General features: G+C 40.7%; 1 protein-coding gene and 1 long non-coding RNA gene across 3 annotated transcripts in view; one reads left to right on the forward strand and one right to left on the reverse strand.

Annotated features, from left to right (window-relative positions):
- grik3 (glutamate ionotropic receptor kainate type subunit 3) overlaps positions 1 to 16,619 on the forward strand; it is a 99,430-nt gene that overhangs the window by 61,274 nt on the left and 21,537 nt on the right. For both annotated transcript variants that reach the window (XM_086077406.1, XM_086077408.1), the window contains exons 6-10: positions 846 to 1,016; positions 2,059 to 2,202; positions 7,315 to 7,422; positions 9,501 to 9,614; positions 13,040 to 13,243. In XM_086077406.1, the coding sequence (XP_085933532.1) occupies positions 846 to 1,016; positions 2,059 to 2,202; positions 7,315 to 7,422; positions 9,501 to 9,614; positions 13,040 to 13,243 (741 nt within the window). The remainder of the gene's footprint in view (positions 1 to 845; positions 1,017 to 2,058; positions 2,203 to 7,314; positions 7,423 to 9,500; positions 9,615 to 13,039; positions 13,244 to 16,619) is intronic.
- Positions 1 to 16,619, reverse strand: part of LOC147172727 (uncharacterized) — a 111,024-nt gene that overhangs the window by 12,113 nt on the left and 82,292 nt on the right. The window lies entirely within an intron of this gene.

Here is a 16,619-nt window from a genome sequence, read left to right on the forward strand (position 1 = left end):
ATACTTTGAACGACCTTAATCAGGTATGGGAAAAAAGCATACCGTAGTTTTTAACCTGGATCTGAAAACATTTACACTTTATTGATATATTTCATATCTTCATATTTGTCATTCTTATAATAAAGGATAACAGCAAACCGAGGGACCGCATGTATTATCAGAGGTTTGTACTTTCGTCTCTGTTGGTCCTGTCGTTAACGGATGCCCACATTTTCGGCGAGTGCTTTATGATGCGAAGCCTCGAAAAATACATGGACTGATCACCGACCGAAGCAGGTTTTCATCCGTTGATCCGGGTCACGACAAACAGGTCCTGCTCAGTCCGTGTATTTTTTCAAGGCTTTGCGTTAAAAAGCATTTGCCAAAATGTGGGCACTCGCCAAAAAATGTGGACGTCCATCAATGACGGAGTCGACGGAGAGACTGAAGTGCCAATATATGCGTATTATACACAAGTACAAAGAAAAAAAATTATTTTAACAGGAATTATGAGGGGGGCGTATTATACACGTGTGTGTTATTCACGGGATTTTAACATTAGGTTTGTGTAATACATTTGTGTTTATTTCCACAAATCTGAATGCTGTATGATTTGTCGCAGGTACAGAAGCCTTTCTATAATCTATTTATCAGGCTTAAATTTCCTGCCATGGCATTGAAAAACAACAGTTTTTCCATCCTTTGGCTTTATTTTGATCTTAATATAGCATCTCTCTAATCAGAAGCGGCATGATTTTGTTTTTCATGCGAGGAGAAAAAGCATGCGGGATGAATACTTGAAAGGCAGACGCCGAGCATGGCTGGACTCAATGAGACTCTCCTATTTTACCCGTGTCTCTCAAAAGGATCTGATGGCCATTGATTTGGAGCCGTACCGCTTTTGTGGCGTCAACATGACCGGCTTCCGCATCCTTAACGTTGACAACCCCCTGGTCTCCTCCATTGTGGACAAATGGTCCACTGAAAGGCAGATGCCACCGAAACCTGACTCGGGCCTCCTGGAGGGCATCATGACGGTATGTTTTAAGGTCACGGTTCGCTTCACATTCAGTACAGAAAGGCAACAAAAAAAATGTACATCCTTGCTAAATGCTGCACTATTATTTCGCTACGTTTCCAAACGTAACCATGATGACACTCGTACTAGGAGGCCCAAATTATTAGAATAAAACGGTGTTTGGTGAGAGACGGACATGACAATCCCCGTTATGGAGCCATCCAACTCTGTGGTTCTGTCATCAACAATTTGGGTGGCGTCACTGTGAGCTTGTTTAATCTTCCCTCTTCAACTGTCCAAATAGTCTTCATCGAGACAGTTTTGTTTTATGTCTCGAGCAGAACGTAAAATTTCCATGGAACAACGGATAGACAAAAGATAATCTGACTTCAGGGGCAGCTATGAATATTTACAATTAATCATGCAATTTGTCCCTGAAAAGGATCTGCAATGTCCAAAGGCTCTTGTAATTTAAATCAAATATAAGTAGTGCGCGGTTGACAGCAAAGCCCGCTTCTTGAAAATGATAGTAGCGCTATTATCCGTTTTATCTGTAATTAAAATGCTGAACATAGCCTGACCATATCATTCAAAAACACCTTCACAGTGCTCTTGAAAGGATTACTGATCTTTTTTTTCCCCCATGCAGACCATGAGTGCACAGAAAATAAATCCAAATTAGGAGCATTTTATTTTATTAGACACACTGTTATCATTAGAGAAACACACGGTGCTCATTTGCTTTATCTAATTTTGTATAGTTTAACATTTTGAAATTGCTGAGTCTGCCAAACTTGGCAAATGAGATGATTAATAACTACTAAAGCAGAGATTCTACACTCTGGAGCGTGGGCGTCCATGGGAGTGCCCTCCACGGGGTGGGTGAGATTAAAAGTGTAATGGTGGTCTGGTATAATACACAACAAATACATTTTTGGGGGGATTGAGGGCCTATAGCGACTAGAGAAAAAACTCAACTCGATCAGCTAGCTAGCTAGCTAGATAGCTAGAATTAAGTCCATCCATTTTCAGCTGAAACAATGTTCACCCCATTATTCCAGACAGATGCGGCTCTGACCTACGACGCCGTCCACATCGTGTCCGTCTCCTACCAGCACGCGCCGCAGATGACCGTCAACTCGCTGCAGTGCCACCGCCACAAACCCTGGCGTTTCGGAGGCCGCTTCATGAGTTTCATCAAAGAGGTAACTGTCTTATCCGTTTGCTGTTTATTTTACAGCCAAGTGGCGAGGGGAGTGGAGTGGACTAGCATGTTTACCCAGCAAATCAATCACACCCGCAAACAAAGAGCCTTGATAGACACATTAAAGCGATGTTGTTGTCTGCTGTGTAAAATTCCCCTCAGACGTTATTTAATCTCGTGAATGTTGCAACCTTTTGAAAGGACAATTTGTGAAACTTGCCTCGAGTTTATCAAACACGAGAGTGTGTTGTTGAACGCCAAATAAAAACATGAAGAGGCTGGGTGGAGATGCTAATATTTGTACCTTGATATAATAAGATGATGCAGGGGAATGACACTTGTTTTTCCCATGCCATGCTACAACTTAACAAATGCCACGCTTTTCCATTGTTAAGAACAGTTACTATGACGAATGGTTTTGAGTACAGGGAAGAGAGTCGGACAACTTGAAATTTCGGCTAATGCCATTGATATTTTTTTCAGCACAGTACGTACGGCGGATTCCAACCGTATTGCACCACGGACTGATTTCACATACAGTATTTTGACAAACAAATAAAAACGTGAAAGCCCTATGTTTTTCTCCTTGACAAGCTAGTCTCATTTTATGTTCCATAGCATAGCATGTTATTGTAAGATGGGACGTCATAGCTCTGCGACAATTTCATGTTACATTTCTCTTTGTCACCGTTTCCATTTCACTTGGTATAAACATTCAAGACTGGAACAAATCGGAACAGAGGAATCAATCGGAATAGCCAAAGCCAGGCAGGCTAATCGCTAGCCAGGGCAGGCTAATTGCTTTTGTCATCCACAACCAACTTATTTTTGTAGTCTTGAAGATTGTGTCGCCTTGAAAAATGGATATTTCACAGCGCCAAAGATCTTTTTTTTTCCAAAGCGACAACAGCACACGGCTGATTTCTCTGTAGATTAGTCAGTTGGAAGACGAAATTCCGAAAAAACATATGATTAGCGGTTAACTAGTTTCAAAGGATAAACATCAACGTGGAGCGGTAGTCGACTTCAACTTGACTACAAGTCAAGTAATCGGTTCAACCCCTATTACAGGGGTCCTTGTTTCAGGACAAATCTCCACTAACGTAACACAAACTAGTTCATTAAGTTCGTGTCCAGCCCAGTGACAGTGCTGTTCGTATATATGCCTGAGCAACCAGTCCACAGCCTGCAGTTTTTCTTTTCGCTCAGTCAGCTGGCATAGGCTTCAACTCCCAAACGATCTTGAAGAGGATAAGTGGTGTTGAAAATAGATGGTTGGATGCTTATCAGAATTTTGTTTGTCAGACACTGAGAGAAAAGCCTTGAATGGCGATGTGCTTGAAATCAGACTCAGTTTATCTTGTCCTTCAGGCCTCGTATTGTCAAACGTGCCTCCCGATGTATTCCAGACGCGCAATTGAGGTTTAGCTCGAGGTCACAGTATGATAGCGGCACCCGTAGAAGAAGCCGGGTATGATGTAACTCTTCGAAATAGGCCAGAAATAAGACCCAGACTTAGTGAAAGTATAAATGTGGGCAAATGAGGAGTCAGGATCACTCAACCACTCCCTTCTCCTCTGAGGTTCTCATTAGCATCCCTCAGAGAGGATCATCTTCCATTTTAGCACAAGGAACTCCCTATGCACTTATTTCTAAATCCAAATGAAGTTGAATAATTTTCATTATTTCTTAAACTACTGAAAAAAGGCATGAGACTTAATCTTCTTTAGGTTTCTCACATGTCCCAAGAAAGAATATAAGCTCTACTTTAAAACCTGTCTCGAGGTGTTTGGGAAAAACATGATTGTGTTTACAGTGTGTTACACAAAGACCAGCAAGGAACTGACAAGTTTGCGAGCCGTTATGGAGTCTCATCATTTTTTTTTTTTTTGTCTTCTCTCATCTCACCTTCTGCTGAAGCAGCCTCGCTTGATCAATCTACGGAGACAGCCTGCACATTGCGACGATCACAGTGGGCGATTCGCTTGTTGTGATACGCTCCTCGAGATCACAGAGGCTTGGTAAACAGAGTGGGATGTGTTGTTAGAGTAAAAAAATATATTTTGTTCATACCGCCAGCCGCCAAAGAAGGTTATGTTATCGTTTGTTTTGCCAAAATATGCAAAAAACGACCATTTTCCAAGAACGTTGGTGGGTATATGCCAAGGAAGAATCTAATATAATACACTTTGGTGCACATCCATTAACAGCTAAATAGAAGTGTAGAGTTTGGTGCTTGATCCAATTTAGGTCTATTCAGCCATGGTCTGCGCCGTAGTGAGTGCCATTTTAGTTTCTCTGTTAATTGACAAGGTTATGCTCTTTTCTCTTTGTGTTGATGCAAGATCAGACATGTTTTTTCTTTGTCAGTGAGTCATCCGCTAATTCGCTAAATCCGTTAAGTGACGGGATTCTGATATGGGTCAAGGCAACCTTAAGATGGAAAGGTTCTTTCAATTTTCTCAGATCGGAATCAGGCCTCTTTTGAATGTGGATAAGAATCTGACACAAACCGATGGCAGCAAGGTCGACAAGTGGTTATTTAATAGCACATCTGCCTCACAGATCTACAATCCCTGCTTGTAGTGACATTTTTCTGGGTAATCTGGCTTCCCCCCACAACTCCCAAACATGCTTCTTTGGTTAAGACAGGTGACAAGTCCAAGATGTACCCGACTGACTGCCAAACGTCAGTGGGGATAGTCAGCATCAGCTCGCTGAAGAACCGAGTGATGGCAAATGGTAAAGAAAATGGATGGCTGGATGAAATCTGCCAATATGACTGTAGCAGGCACAGACTGTAAAGGATTTGAGCCTGATGTCATCAAAGACTGGATTTACACTACACGGTTCAAGTGACAAAATTCGGATATTCTTGCTCCCAAGTGGCACAATTAGGTTATGCATCATGCAGCGTAGAGATGAAAGAAAAGCATGTAATCGGATATCCTCAGATCACAATAAGGTCTCTTTCAAATTTGTCAAAAAATCCATGGACATTTATGGTTTCTTTATGTCCTCCAGCATCCCCCCACAATCCCAAAAATGTGCATGCTAGGTCCTTGGATGACTTCATTACCTAATAGGGCATATAATTGCAGTAGAAGCAGGCAGATCGGATTGACCCTGTTGATGCAAGTCTGACATCATATAATGCTGAATTATTACAGCGGCATAAAGAGACAAACACAGATATGGAATCGGATATGCTCAGTTCAGAATCAGGCCTCTTCCAAATGTGGATAAAAATAGCTGAAAATGCAAACGGAGCCAAAACTTTGGTATACACCAAAGATTGGATTGGTCCCTTTCTTTGTATTCACACTTTAATAGCCCTCTTGAAGGACTTTGGTCTTCTGTCCTCATATGGAAATTACTGAAACAACCTTTCGTCTGTCCTTCGGATGACACCGCAGCCATCACTTCCAAAATACGTGGGATTTTTTTTTTTTTTTTTTAGTGTCTTCTAATAGGAAGCTACTGCAAGGGCCTCTGGTGATCAAGACAAAAGCCAATGAAATATTATTACATTGTTGTCCTTACGCCGGGCTCCCGTTTGAGGACAACACAGAGGCGTTGGGTTGTAAAAACACTTACTAGTCTGATTTACGCTCACTACAAAGACAGACAGTCAGACATGTTGTCAAGGTCGAATCAGCCCTTCGGATTGGACACATCACTGTGAATCCTTTGAACATACCGAGGGCAGATGGGCAGGAGTCTTAGGTGGGTTGGAGGAAGACATTTTACTTTGAAGCTTGAATATTCTGAGAGTTGGTCGTGTTTTAAGTTTTAGCAAAAGGATAATGACAAAGAACTGACAATCCAATTGATGGTGTCATCAGTCTATAGGGTATATCTGTTTTTACAGGGAAATGGCAGATTGGATTATTGGCATAACTTCACACGGCACACAATAGAGCCCAAAACTAATGCGACAAAATTAAACTGCACCAACAAACAGGCAGTTAATCAAGTATTAAAATGGAACATCTGCAGGAGTGTTTGTGCTGTAACAAACAGCGTGCGCTCACGTATTTTCAGGTTGTGCTTATCGGGGAAATAGTAATAGAGGCCAGTTATGTATTTTCCCTCCTCAAGGGGAATCAAGCAAAAGACGGTCGTTAATTAACTCAGCGGTCCTCTGGTGTTAGCGGCGTCGGATGTGAATTGTAATTAACAAAAAGACGGAAATGCAGCCTCAATGGTTTCCGTGGTTTAGCACGTTTTTTTTCCCGGTAAGAGTGAGAAATAGAAACATGGCATGTGCTAATTGCATGTTTTGTTGGTAGCTGCAGCTCTTACATTAAATATTAGTACAAGGTTGTCAGTGTTACCAATTTATTATGTGTGCATGCAAATAAGGTCACATGACCACATGATGTTTAACCCAATGAAGAATTAAAAAAAATGGACCCTATGTAATTAATTGTGATATTTTTTCTTTGTGAGCATATAGTAGTAGTTGTTTTTTTATACCAAAAAAATGGTTGTGCTATGCCTGTTGCAGTATAGTAGTGCCTGTGCTAGAATAAACAGTATTTGCTTGTATGACATTACAGTTTTAAAATCATTTGAAAGTCTTGGTTTGAATCCTTAACCTATTTTAGAAACTGTAATATACGGTTGAAAACTTCACCTCAAATTCTGACCCGGGTTTATAACACAAATGTGAAATCCTAAATTACAACCGTAACCCTGACTTCAAAGCACAATTTAATTTTAGAACCTTAGTTTGAAATCCTAACCCAGGTGAGTATGAGACCCGAATTTGAAACCCAAAACAGAAACCTTAAAGTTTGGAACCTGACTCTCCTGATTCAAACCATAACACAGGTTTAAAACCCTAATTTGAAATTATAAACGTGAATGAAAATCACAGCAGCGTCTTTTTTCAGTTAGACATTAAAAGATGTGGTGAAAATTAGCTTTGTCATAGAAGAAGACAAGCATATTTTAAGGTGCATTTTCTGCGGCATATTTTATTTAAATTAGCTCTTGAGTTTTTAGTGGACATGTTTTGTGATGTTTGGGAAAACCTTCATTAAACAGAAGGAAAATGATGTTCATCATGGCAAAGATGGTTCTAAGTGGCACAAATGTTATTTTTCAGTCCCACTGGGATGGACTGACTGGGAGACTCTCGTTCAACAAGACAACTGGATTGCGTACGGACTTTGACCTGGACATCATAAGTCTGAAGGAGGACGGACTGGAAAAGGTAAGAGCCACCACCGGCCTTGTCGCTACTGTCTGTGTTTTTTCCACATTCCCCAGCATCTTAATCATTCAATCAAGATCTCAACCATAGTTGACTTAACGTACGTCAATGGCGAGTTTAACAATCCGAAATAAACGTCACATATATCAACAACGTTTTTCTATTGTTAACATTTTGAACAGGTAGAATTTTGATTCAAGATATCTTTAATGAAATGTTGGTCAGTCGAAATGACAGCGATATCCGTAATTCAGCTTTGCCTAGTCAAAAGTTGTGGATATCTATGATGTCATTTATTTGCGGTTGTGTGAGTCCCTTCCCCTTTAGAACAGCAACAGCTATGTAACTAGTGAATAGCCTATCCAATAAAAAGAGAGGGAACTGCGAAGTGTGTCCAGAGACTGTAACTGGGCACATCTCTTTCCGTTCACCTTGCGAGAAAAAATAATTTAAACCTCTTGTGTTCCTTTCTGATTTGTTGTTTATTAAATGTTCTAGGTTGCCTGAATCTGACATTTCACCCATTTAAATGAATGGCAGGTATCTGAAAAGGAACACGTAGACATTTTGCTGTCTTGAATTGACGTGCATTAATGATACCTTGTCGATATTTCAAAGATGACAATTCTACAGTTCACTTGCAGATATGCCCCAAAGACACACATACTTGCATGATATTACTGACATGACACTATTGAATCGAGACCATTTACCAATTAATTTGAAAATGGCATGTTTCTCCAATTTTTGTTTTGCCAAAAATATCAGAAAAGCCAGGTTTTCCCCCTTGGCGTGCAACATATAACGCCAAGCTGACGAGTGTAATTCACCTCCCTAACAAGGAACCAAATTGGCGCTTCCGAGAAATGCTAGTGGATCATAAAGCAAATTGGAATCGAGCACACGTTAGGATGTTAATCGCCGTCTCTCTTAATGATAATTTGAGGTGATGCCCAAAATGCAGTTTGGTGCTAATGGGCTGTATAAACACAAAATAAATGGAACAAAAAAATGTGTGGGGAGAAGGGTGTGTGTATGTGTTGAAGTAAAAAGTTGCTAATACAATCTACGTCTTCAAAGCACCCTCCGGACTGTAACAGCCTCTCCCTACACGAAGAGCTTTTATACATTATGAATATATCAAATAGGGATAAGTCCCATTATGACTCGCTCAAGTAGTCCCTAAAGGCTGAAGGCGATATAATAGCGGAAGCTTTTCATCTTGTAACCCTTCTGTTGAAGGACGATGGCACGGGTAGGGAAAAAAGACGTGGGCTTTGAACCGATTCTTGTCGGCATGTTCGTCTCGCGTGAGGTCATCTGAATAGAAGCACGTACCATCATTATTTGATGGCGCATTAGCATCTCCGCCAGCGTGTTTTCGGATTCCCCTTCCATCTCATACATGCCGCGGAATCGGCTTTAGCCTGTTAGGGTGCGGACTTTTCTCGGCTAATCCCTTGTAATTGAATATTAGCCCGAGTTTGAGCTCACGCCGGAATTACGATCGGGTTCTGAGTAGCAGTGCCTCGTCATTTTCATTCAGGGCCGTGTTTTCAGAAGTGGGGGGTGCGAGATAAATGTTTCCCAAGAACACAGTCTTGTTGCTAATCACGCAAAATGACCTCATTGTAATCGGGTACAATTAGAAATGATTTCCATAAAGGCTAAATCAAATGGGATTGTTAATAATTCTAAGGAGATGATCGCAAGACTGTCTTGTGACGTAGCACTTCTAAAGGAACAGACTGAGACCAAACCTTCATTATCAAGTTTGTAGGAGACATTTTCTTGTGGGACCCTAATTAAGAGCATCCACCCCCCCTGCTCCAGTGTGTGTTCGCCGTGACCAATAAACCTAATTTATTTTCTTTCTTCTTCTTCTTCTATAGTATGATATTACGGTACGTAAACAAGAACAAAGCGTAAACATCGGATATGCTCATCTTTGGTAGCGCTTGAAGACATCTTGTCCCGATTTAATGCCATAGGGCACCACCAGTGGCCTGGACTGGAAGGAAGTGCTTAGTCCTGCTAATGTGATGGATAGAGATGATCACGGTTTTCATCTTTCGCAGGTGGGCAAGTGGAGTGTGTCTGGAGGTCTCAACATCACAGAAGTGCCCAAGCGAAAAGGGATGAACATCACTGATTCGCTGGCCAACCGCTCGCTTGTCATCACCACCATCCTCGTAAGTGAAAAACACCAAGTAAGGGTCATTAATCACGCATTTAAAAATTGGTGGCGTTAAAGGAACTTTAAATTAACGCACTAATTTGGACACCCCTAATTTTTTAGCTAAACCCAATATTTGTAGATGCTAATATAAAAACTTTAAAGACACCCGGTTACTTTGGTGGAAAAAAAAAAAAGGATTTGAAAAGTCTATAGTTAATCAACTGCTATATCGACGAGTCAGTGGGTCTCCATGAACTCTTTTTAAGAATCCATTACAATTATGTTCTTGTGGAAAAGAACACGATGATCCTTCCCCTGCTTACACGGGTGTGTTACACATGTTCGTTTGCTCAGTTTTCTTTGTGCTTTTGCTACACATAACTGGATTTTCAGCCCGAAATGGAGCTATTGGGAGGTGCTGACTCAGATGTTTCCAGTGACCCTCCTCAGGACGCATCTACTTACCACGATAAACACCATCATCATGCCACGCTCAAATACTGTAATTAGAACAAGCAGGGTCAAGGCGCAGTGGAATTAGCACCTATCAGCTGCCATGCATGGGAGGAAATGTGTTATAAATGGCTCATAGTTGGTTTATGATGAAGCCGAAGCATCTCCCAAAAAGTGCCGTTTTAATATTACCAACAAGTCATTACTTCAAGGTCGTAAAATTCTCTACTATGAATTTGCAGAGGTAAAGCTTTATTATCAATTTCGCCTTTCTTCTTTTCTGATTCAGATTTTTTGCATAATGACACACAAAAAGGCTCCTCGTCTTTTAATATTTTGTCTTTAAAAAAAAAAGGAAAAAAAATTCTTACATCTATGTCAACATTTCTAGACACGCAAACACCACAACGATTAAGTCTCTAATATTCGGAGAAAAATGTCATAATGCTTGAGAATGAAATGACAAAATCCTTAACTTACGACAATGAAGTGCAAAAATTTAATGAGCAAAGGACACTTGTACCTTACAGAATTAATATTTTTTTTATGGAAAGACATATTGGGTAATATTTTAATGAGAAATAATTAAATGTGTGAAATTAAGAGAAAAACGATGGTTGGATATGTATTACAAATGGGTCTTCTTTTTTTAATGAAGTAGTTGTGTACCATAAAAAAACACAGGAATATATCAAAATATTACATGAAAAAAATGATATAATTCTTCAAGAAGAAATTCCTTGACTTACGAGAACATTGGGCACTTAATTTGAAAAAAGTTGAAAATTTGCTAAATTACGAAAAATATTGCAGGGAATGTATTCTAAAACAAGTTGTTTTGTAAAACACGAATGTTATGAAAAAGAAACATTTTTATGCTACAAATGTCTAATGAGAATAAATCAGTATTATAAGAAGACAAAGTAATTTTCCAAGAAAAAGATCCTAAACTAACTTACAAGAATGAAGTCATAAATTTAATGAGCATGAGAAACGTGTACCCTTTGAGTATTGTGTATCCTGTATAGAATATGTAAAGCAACTTTCAAATAAAAAAAAAGTACCAAATTATCAAAACTATGATAAAAACTTTGACGGAAGCTGATGTGTTCGCACCCGCACCCCACCCCCTCCCAAAAAAGTACATTTTCAATACTTCCATCAAGTCATTAGTTCAAGGTTATAAAACAATCTACTTTCAATTTAGGGAGGAAAATCTTCGACTTTAATATCAATCTCCCCATCTTTGCATAATGACATTGCTGCAAACCGGCGCCGCTGATGCGTGAACGAGACGTCTGACAGCTTTATAGCGATAACTTTGTCGAAGAGATTAAGCCACTTAATGCGTTTTCTCCCCTTACATTAATTGTTTGCACTCCATTGCCTGTAATGTCTCCGCACGGGCCCGCCTTCCCCCTCTCGGTCTCGCCGCGCGCGCGCGCCCATGCTGCGGCGGCGAGACGGCGACTGCTACTAACGCTTTGATTGGAGTCCAAACCGTGGGGGAATAACAAGAATTGGAAGGCTCCGAAACAGATGGTAATGACTTCCCTCAACATGCAAAAACTTTTTTGATCAACTTAATTGGACAACTTGAGCGAAGTTTACGGCGAAAAGCACTGTCGCCCGTTTTTTTAAATGCATTGTCATCAAGTATTCATAACTTGTTTTAGAGCGAGGCCCTAATTACAATGCCCAGGCTGCTCTAGATTTTGACGGCTAACAACAAAAAACAAAGCGTTTGCTTTTTTGTTCTTTAATAAGTACAAACAGAGCTCTATAATATTCTACTTTTTTTTTTAAACAGCGTAATAAGTTATTTAAATAGTGCTGCTCCTTCCCCCTTGGCCACTAGGAGGCAGTGTTGTATAATAGTCATGCAGACAGAAACGAAGAAGAATAGACTTCTTCTTCTTCATCTATTCATTAGAATATAGCTAAGTTTCATCATTATTCACAAATCTGTTTAAAACAGTGTGGAAAAGAGCCTTTTTTGCAACATAGCCCTTCTTGATCTCATACTCATACGTTTTGTAATAACTACCATTGCCTTAAGTGTTCTCTGCAGTTCAGAGGCTTCATCAAACCTTCTGTATGCTGTATCATAAAAAACAAACACACATAAAAAATGTATAAATACTTTTTGGGGGACCACGGCAATATTTAAAATAGAACGTTTTTGAGAGCAAAAGAGTTAAAAACCTCCAGTTTGAGACCCGCACACGAATGTTAGCATTTTCAAGCTCAAATAAATGAAACTGTCATGCGAACAAACAATTAAAACAACACCGTTTTTTATTTTTTTATTTATCAGCGGTCTTGTGAAACAACAAGGTCACCGTCACCTAAGGATGACTCATCTTCAGAGCTCGGTCTGTCAATTATTTACTGTATGTCACAATTGAAGGCACTACATTCCATTATAGCTTGATTAGCAACTCCACCACGTGCATTCTAAATGAAAGAAATCATGTCTTGTCTTGTCCCCTTTGTAACAGTCGATGAAGGCCCTGTCGTAGGCATGTTCCATGTAATTGCTGCATTCCGTTCTTAATCAAGCTGTTCTTTCATAGCCTGAATTATGAGCAGCCAGGCAGGATATTACAAGCTAGTAAAGAGTGTTAGCTACCTGACCATAAAATGAACGAGCTATATAGCTCAATGCGTAGCCGTGTGACAGAAGGCTTAGTTAGTAGTAAAAATTCCCAAATGGAGAACACCATGCGTCGCGTTACAATTCAAACGACCTTCATTCACATTAGCTTTACCTTCTTCATTCGCTAATCCATCACCGTTAAAAACGGCCCTACCCTTTTTACATATTCTAATACCCGACTCGATTCTGCTGTCGCTGCCTGTTAAATGCAACAGCGACTCGGGCTTAGATCCTTTTGTGGCAATTAGACGAAAGTGCTGAACTGAATTGGAAAGTGCAAGATCGCCAATCGCAGTGGCTTTTTTTCTTTCCTTTCTGATGTGCAGGAGGAGCCATATGTCATGCTTAAGAAATCTGACAAGGCGCTCATGGGGAACGACCGCTTCGAAGGCTTCTGTGTCGACCTGCTCAAGGAGCTCGCCACCGTGTTGGGCTTCACGTACGAGATCCGGGTGGTCCCCGACGGGAAGTACGGCTCCCAGGACGACAAGGGCCAGTGGAACGGCATGATCCGGGAACTCATTGAACATGTAAGTGCTACGGCCATGTTGTCCCTCAACTTCTGCCCAAGCGGCACATGTAGTGCAATTTGTTTAAATTTGCTGTAAAAAGTTTAAGTGTTTATAATATATATTTATATTGTTGTTTTTCAACTATTGCGGGTGGATCTGGATTCCGGAACATATAACATAAATGGGGATTCACTGGAACGTGCTTTTCTTTGGATGCATGTGAAATGATTTTCTTTATTGCCTACTCTAAAACAAATAATAAATCCCTGTTATCAGCATTTAACTCATTCAAACCCAAAACCCCCCAAAAATATGTTTTTTTATACTCTGTCTTGCACTCCCAAAAACGTATTTATATGTTTTTATGTTTGTTTTAATGCTAGAGCTTTGATGCAGCTTCTGACCTGAAGAAGTTGCTTAAAGCAATGGTAGTTATTACAACAACAATAAAACGGCCAGCAGGTGGTAGCAACAAGCTCTTTTCCCCAGTGTTTTAAACAGGTTTGGGGATAATGATGAAACTTAGTTATATTCTAATGCTAATTGCTGCAAAACAGAAACAAATACACTTTTTTTTCCTGATGAAAGAATAGACTCTAATCTTTCTTTTGGTATGTTTTTTAGCAATAGAACACAATATTCTGTGGGCATTGCAAAATAAGTCAAAATCCAGTAAAACAGCCGGTAGCAAAGGGGGTTGCTTCAGTGAAAATGGCTGAGAGTGAATGAGTTCAAATGTAATTCAGCATGACTAAAACAGCTTGTCAAATGTGTTTCTTCAAATCTTTTACACATGTGATTTTGCATCTATTGTAATGACACGCTAGCATCCATCATCGGGCTGACAACGTGGTCGGCAGTCACAGCAGCCTGTGTCAAACTGGATTTCACGTCCCCCCCCAAAACCAAGAAAAAATATCTTCCCATCTAAAGCGAAGGTGGCAATTCTTTGCTGGCCTTTCCTAAGTGTCCCCGTCAATGTTCCTTCTTTTTTTCCCGGCAGCCCCGCCAGGTCAACGCTGTACTCAGCTGAAAACTTGTAATAGCTTAAATGGCATTTAGTGCGGCGACTGGTGTGGCAGGAGTCAATGGCTGAAAGGTTTGAGGAAAGGTGGGCTCCCCGCTGCAGCACTTTTCCTCCGTGTGAGCTCCTTTTTTTTTTTTTTTCCTACTCTTCCGTGTTGATAACAACAACCTTGAAGGGGAACAAATGGATTACGAAAAAGGCTGTAAATGCTAGCAAGGGATGAAGTAGCATGACCTCATCATTCACTGGCACACTTGCTCTTTGTGTTAGAGTGGCCATATTTTTTTTACGTCGTTTTAAAAATGGTAAAATACTAAAAAAATAAAAATAATAATAATTAAATATATAGACTATAGTGTATAATGGAAGCATTGACATGCTAGGTTTAAAAAAAATAATAACTCAAAATAATTTCTGTTGAAAGCCACCTAATGTCTCTTTACATAGTATTTGGAACGACAGTGGAAGCTATGGTCAAATTCCTGTACTCGACTCCATTAATGAGAATCCCCTTGCAGCTGATCTGTGCCTCCGCCCAAATAAAATGCTGTAGATAGGAGATGAGGGGTACCAACAGGGCAAGTTAATACCGATAAAACGGAGCTGAGGCGCCAAGCTCATTCATCCTTCCTGTCGGATTGGGGCGCCGCGTGGTCATAAATCTGTTTCAGAATTGAACAGCACCGTTCGACTGACTGACTGACAGCTTTTGAAGGGAACAAGACTTTTTACAATCAAGCCTTTATTCATAACAGGAGCTGATCAACATTTGACAAACAGAGACAGAGAGATGACAGAGACACGCATACGACGCTGTCAAGGCTAACAATTAGCATTACGTAGCGCATTCTTAAGCGTTGCAAATAAGCCTGATTAGGGGCCAAAGGGCAATGTTTGGAAGATGCTAAACGATGCAGCAGATCTCGTTAAACATGACCCAGCCACTTTAGCCGATGACTTTAATCAGGCCGCGATGCAAAAGCTAATAGCGCGCTTAGCGCATTGTTTGTCACCGCCCTGCTAATTAATCATCGTCTAGGAAGACACCCTGGAAGTTGATCAGTGCAGAGAGATGCTTGATTGAAGCTTGATTGATGAGCTTCAGAAGAACCTTCTTAGGACATTTGATTAGTTGTGCAGGCCATTTTTATTTACGTGACATTTATGATTAGGTTGATCAAATCTAAATTCCTTGAAATGTCTCTATTTTCATTGTTTTCAAATATAAAATGTGTTTTATAATAAATGGAGAAAACATCTTAGAAAATTAACATTAACTCATTCAAACCCAAAAACGTATAAATATGTTTTTTTATACTTTGTGCTGCACTCTCTTTTTAGTTTTTTTTTTTTTTATGCTAGAACAGGGGTGTCAAATTCATCTTAGCTCAGTGGCCGCATGGAGGAAAATATATTACTAAGTGGGCCGGCTCGGTAAAATAATGGTATGTAACTTAAAAAACAATTGCTGTCAATTATACGCCGATTTTCGCTATTTGTGTGTGCCTTAAATTACGGAGCTCAACTATAATCATATTTTTCAAAAAAATAACACGAATGCAAATGGAACACACTTGGCATGCTTGCTGAACTGACGGTTCTGAGCGACTTTTGAGCTGCCTTTCCTACAAAGTTAAATTGAGCTAAAAATGGTACGACTTGAGAGACGTCTGACATCAGAGGTCCAGATTTTGTCCTAAAACCACACATTGGTAAGCTTTGCTAGACATTTTTCATGTTTTGCTGACGAGGTCACGTCGTTGCCGCGAGCGTTTAGATGTGTCAGTTTGATCCTCATCGGAGGCGGCGGCAAGACGGGCTGACCCGCAGCCGCAGGGCCACGGGTTCAAGCGCCGTACTGGCAAACATGACTGTCCGGCCAAGCCAAAGCTGCCCTTCAGTAAATTACCGCCGCACCTCGACTCTGACACTCATTACACTCCGTCATTAGCCCCGTGCGGCGCGCGGCCACGCCGTCATGTCGAAACAAATGTCACACGTTGGCATTCTCGTGCCAGCAAGACTGGCTAATCAGATGAATTAAATGTTAAGCGTACAGGCGGCGGATAAAAAATGCATGAATCACTGTAACTTCTCGATGGTGGGAGGGAGGAGCTCCGCGGGGACAACACCGCTAAGCTCGCCATCTGCAATCCCAGATAATGCCAAGCCATGTGGCAAGCGGCGGGACGGCATCAGGTTATTTGGCTCGCGCCGCACTCGAGCGGTGAGCCGAACAAGGACGTGCACGCGTGTGTATTAGTCCATCCCCGTTGGGACGTCTGGAATGGGTCCGGTCGGGTCAAAACTGCATTTTGGCAGAGGAGTACCCGCAGATGGACGCGGACGCGATGTACAAATGTGAAT

Source organism: Leptonotus elevatus, chromosome 6 (genome assembly GCF_054856555.1).
Source record: "Leptonotus elevatus isolate MCC_2025b chromosome 6, RoL_Lele_1.0, whole genome shotgun sequence".
NCBI lineage: Eukaryota > Metazoa > Chordata > Actinopteri > Syngnathiformes > Syngnathidae > Leptonotus > Leptonotus elevatus.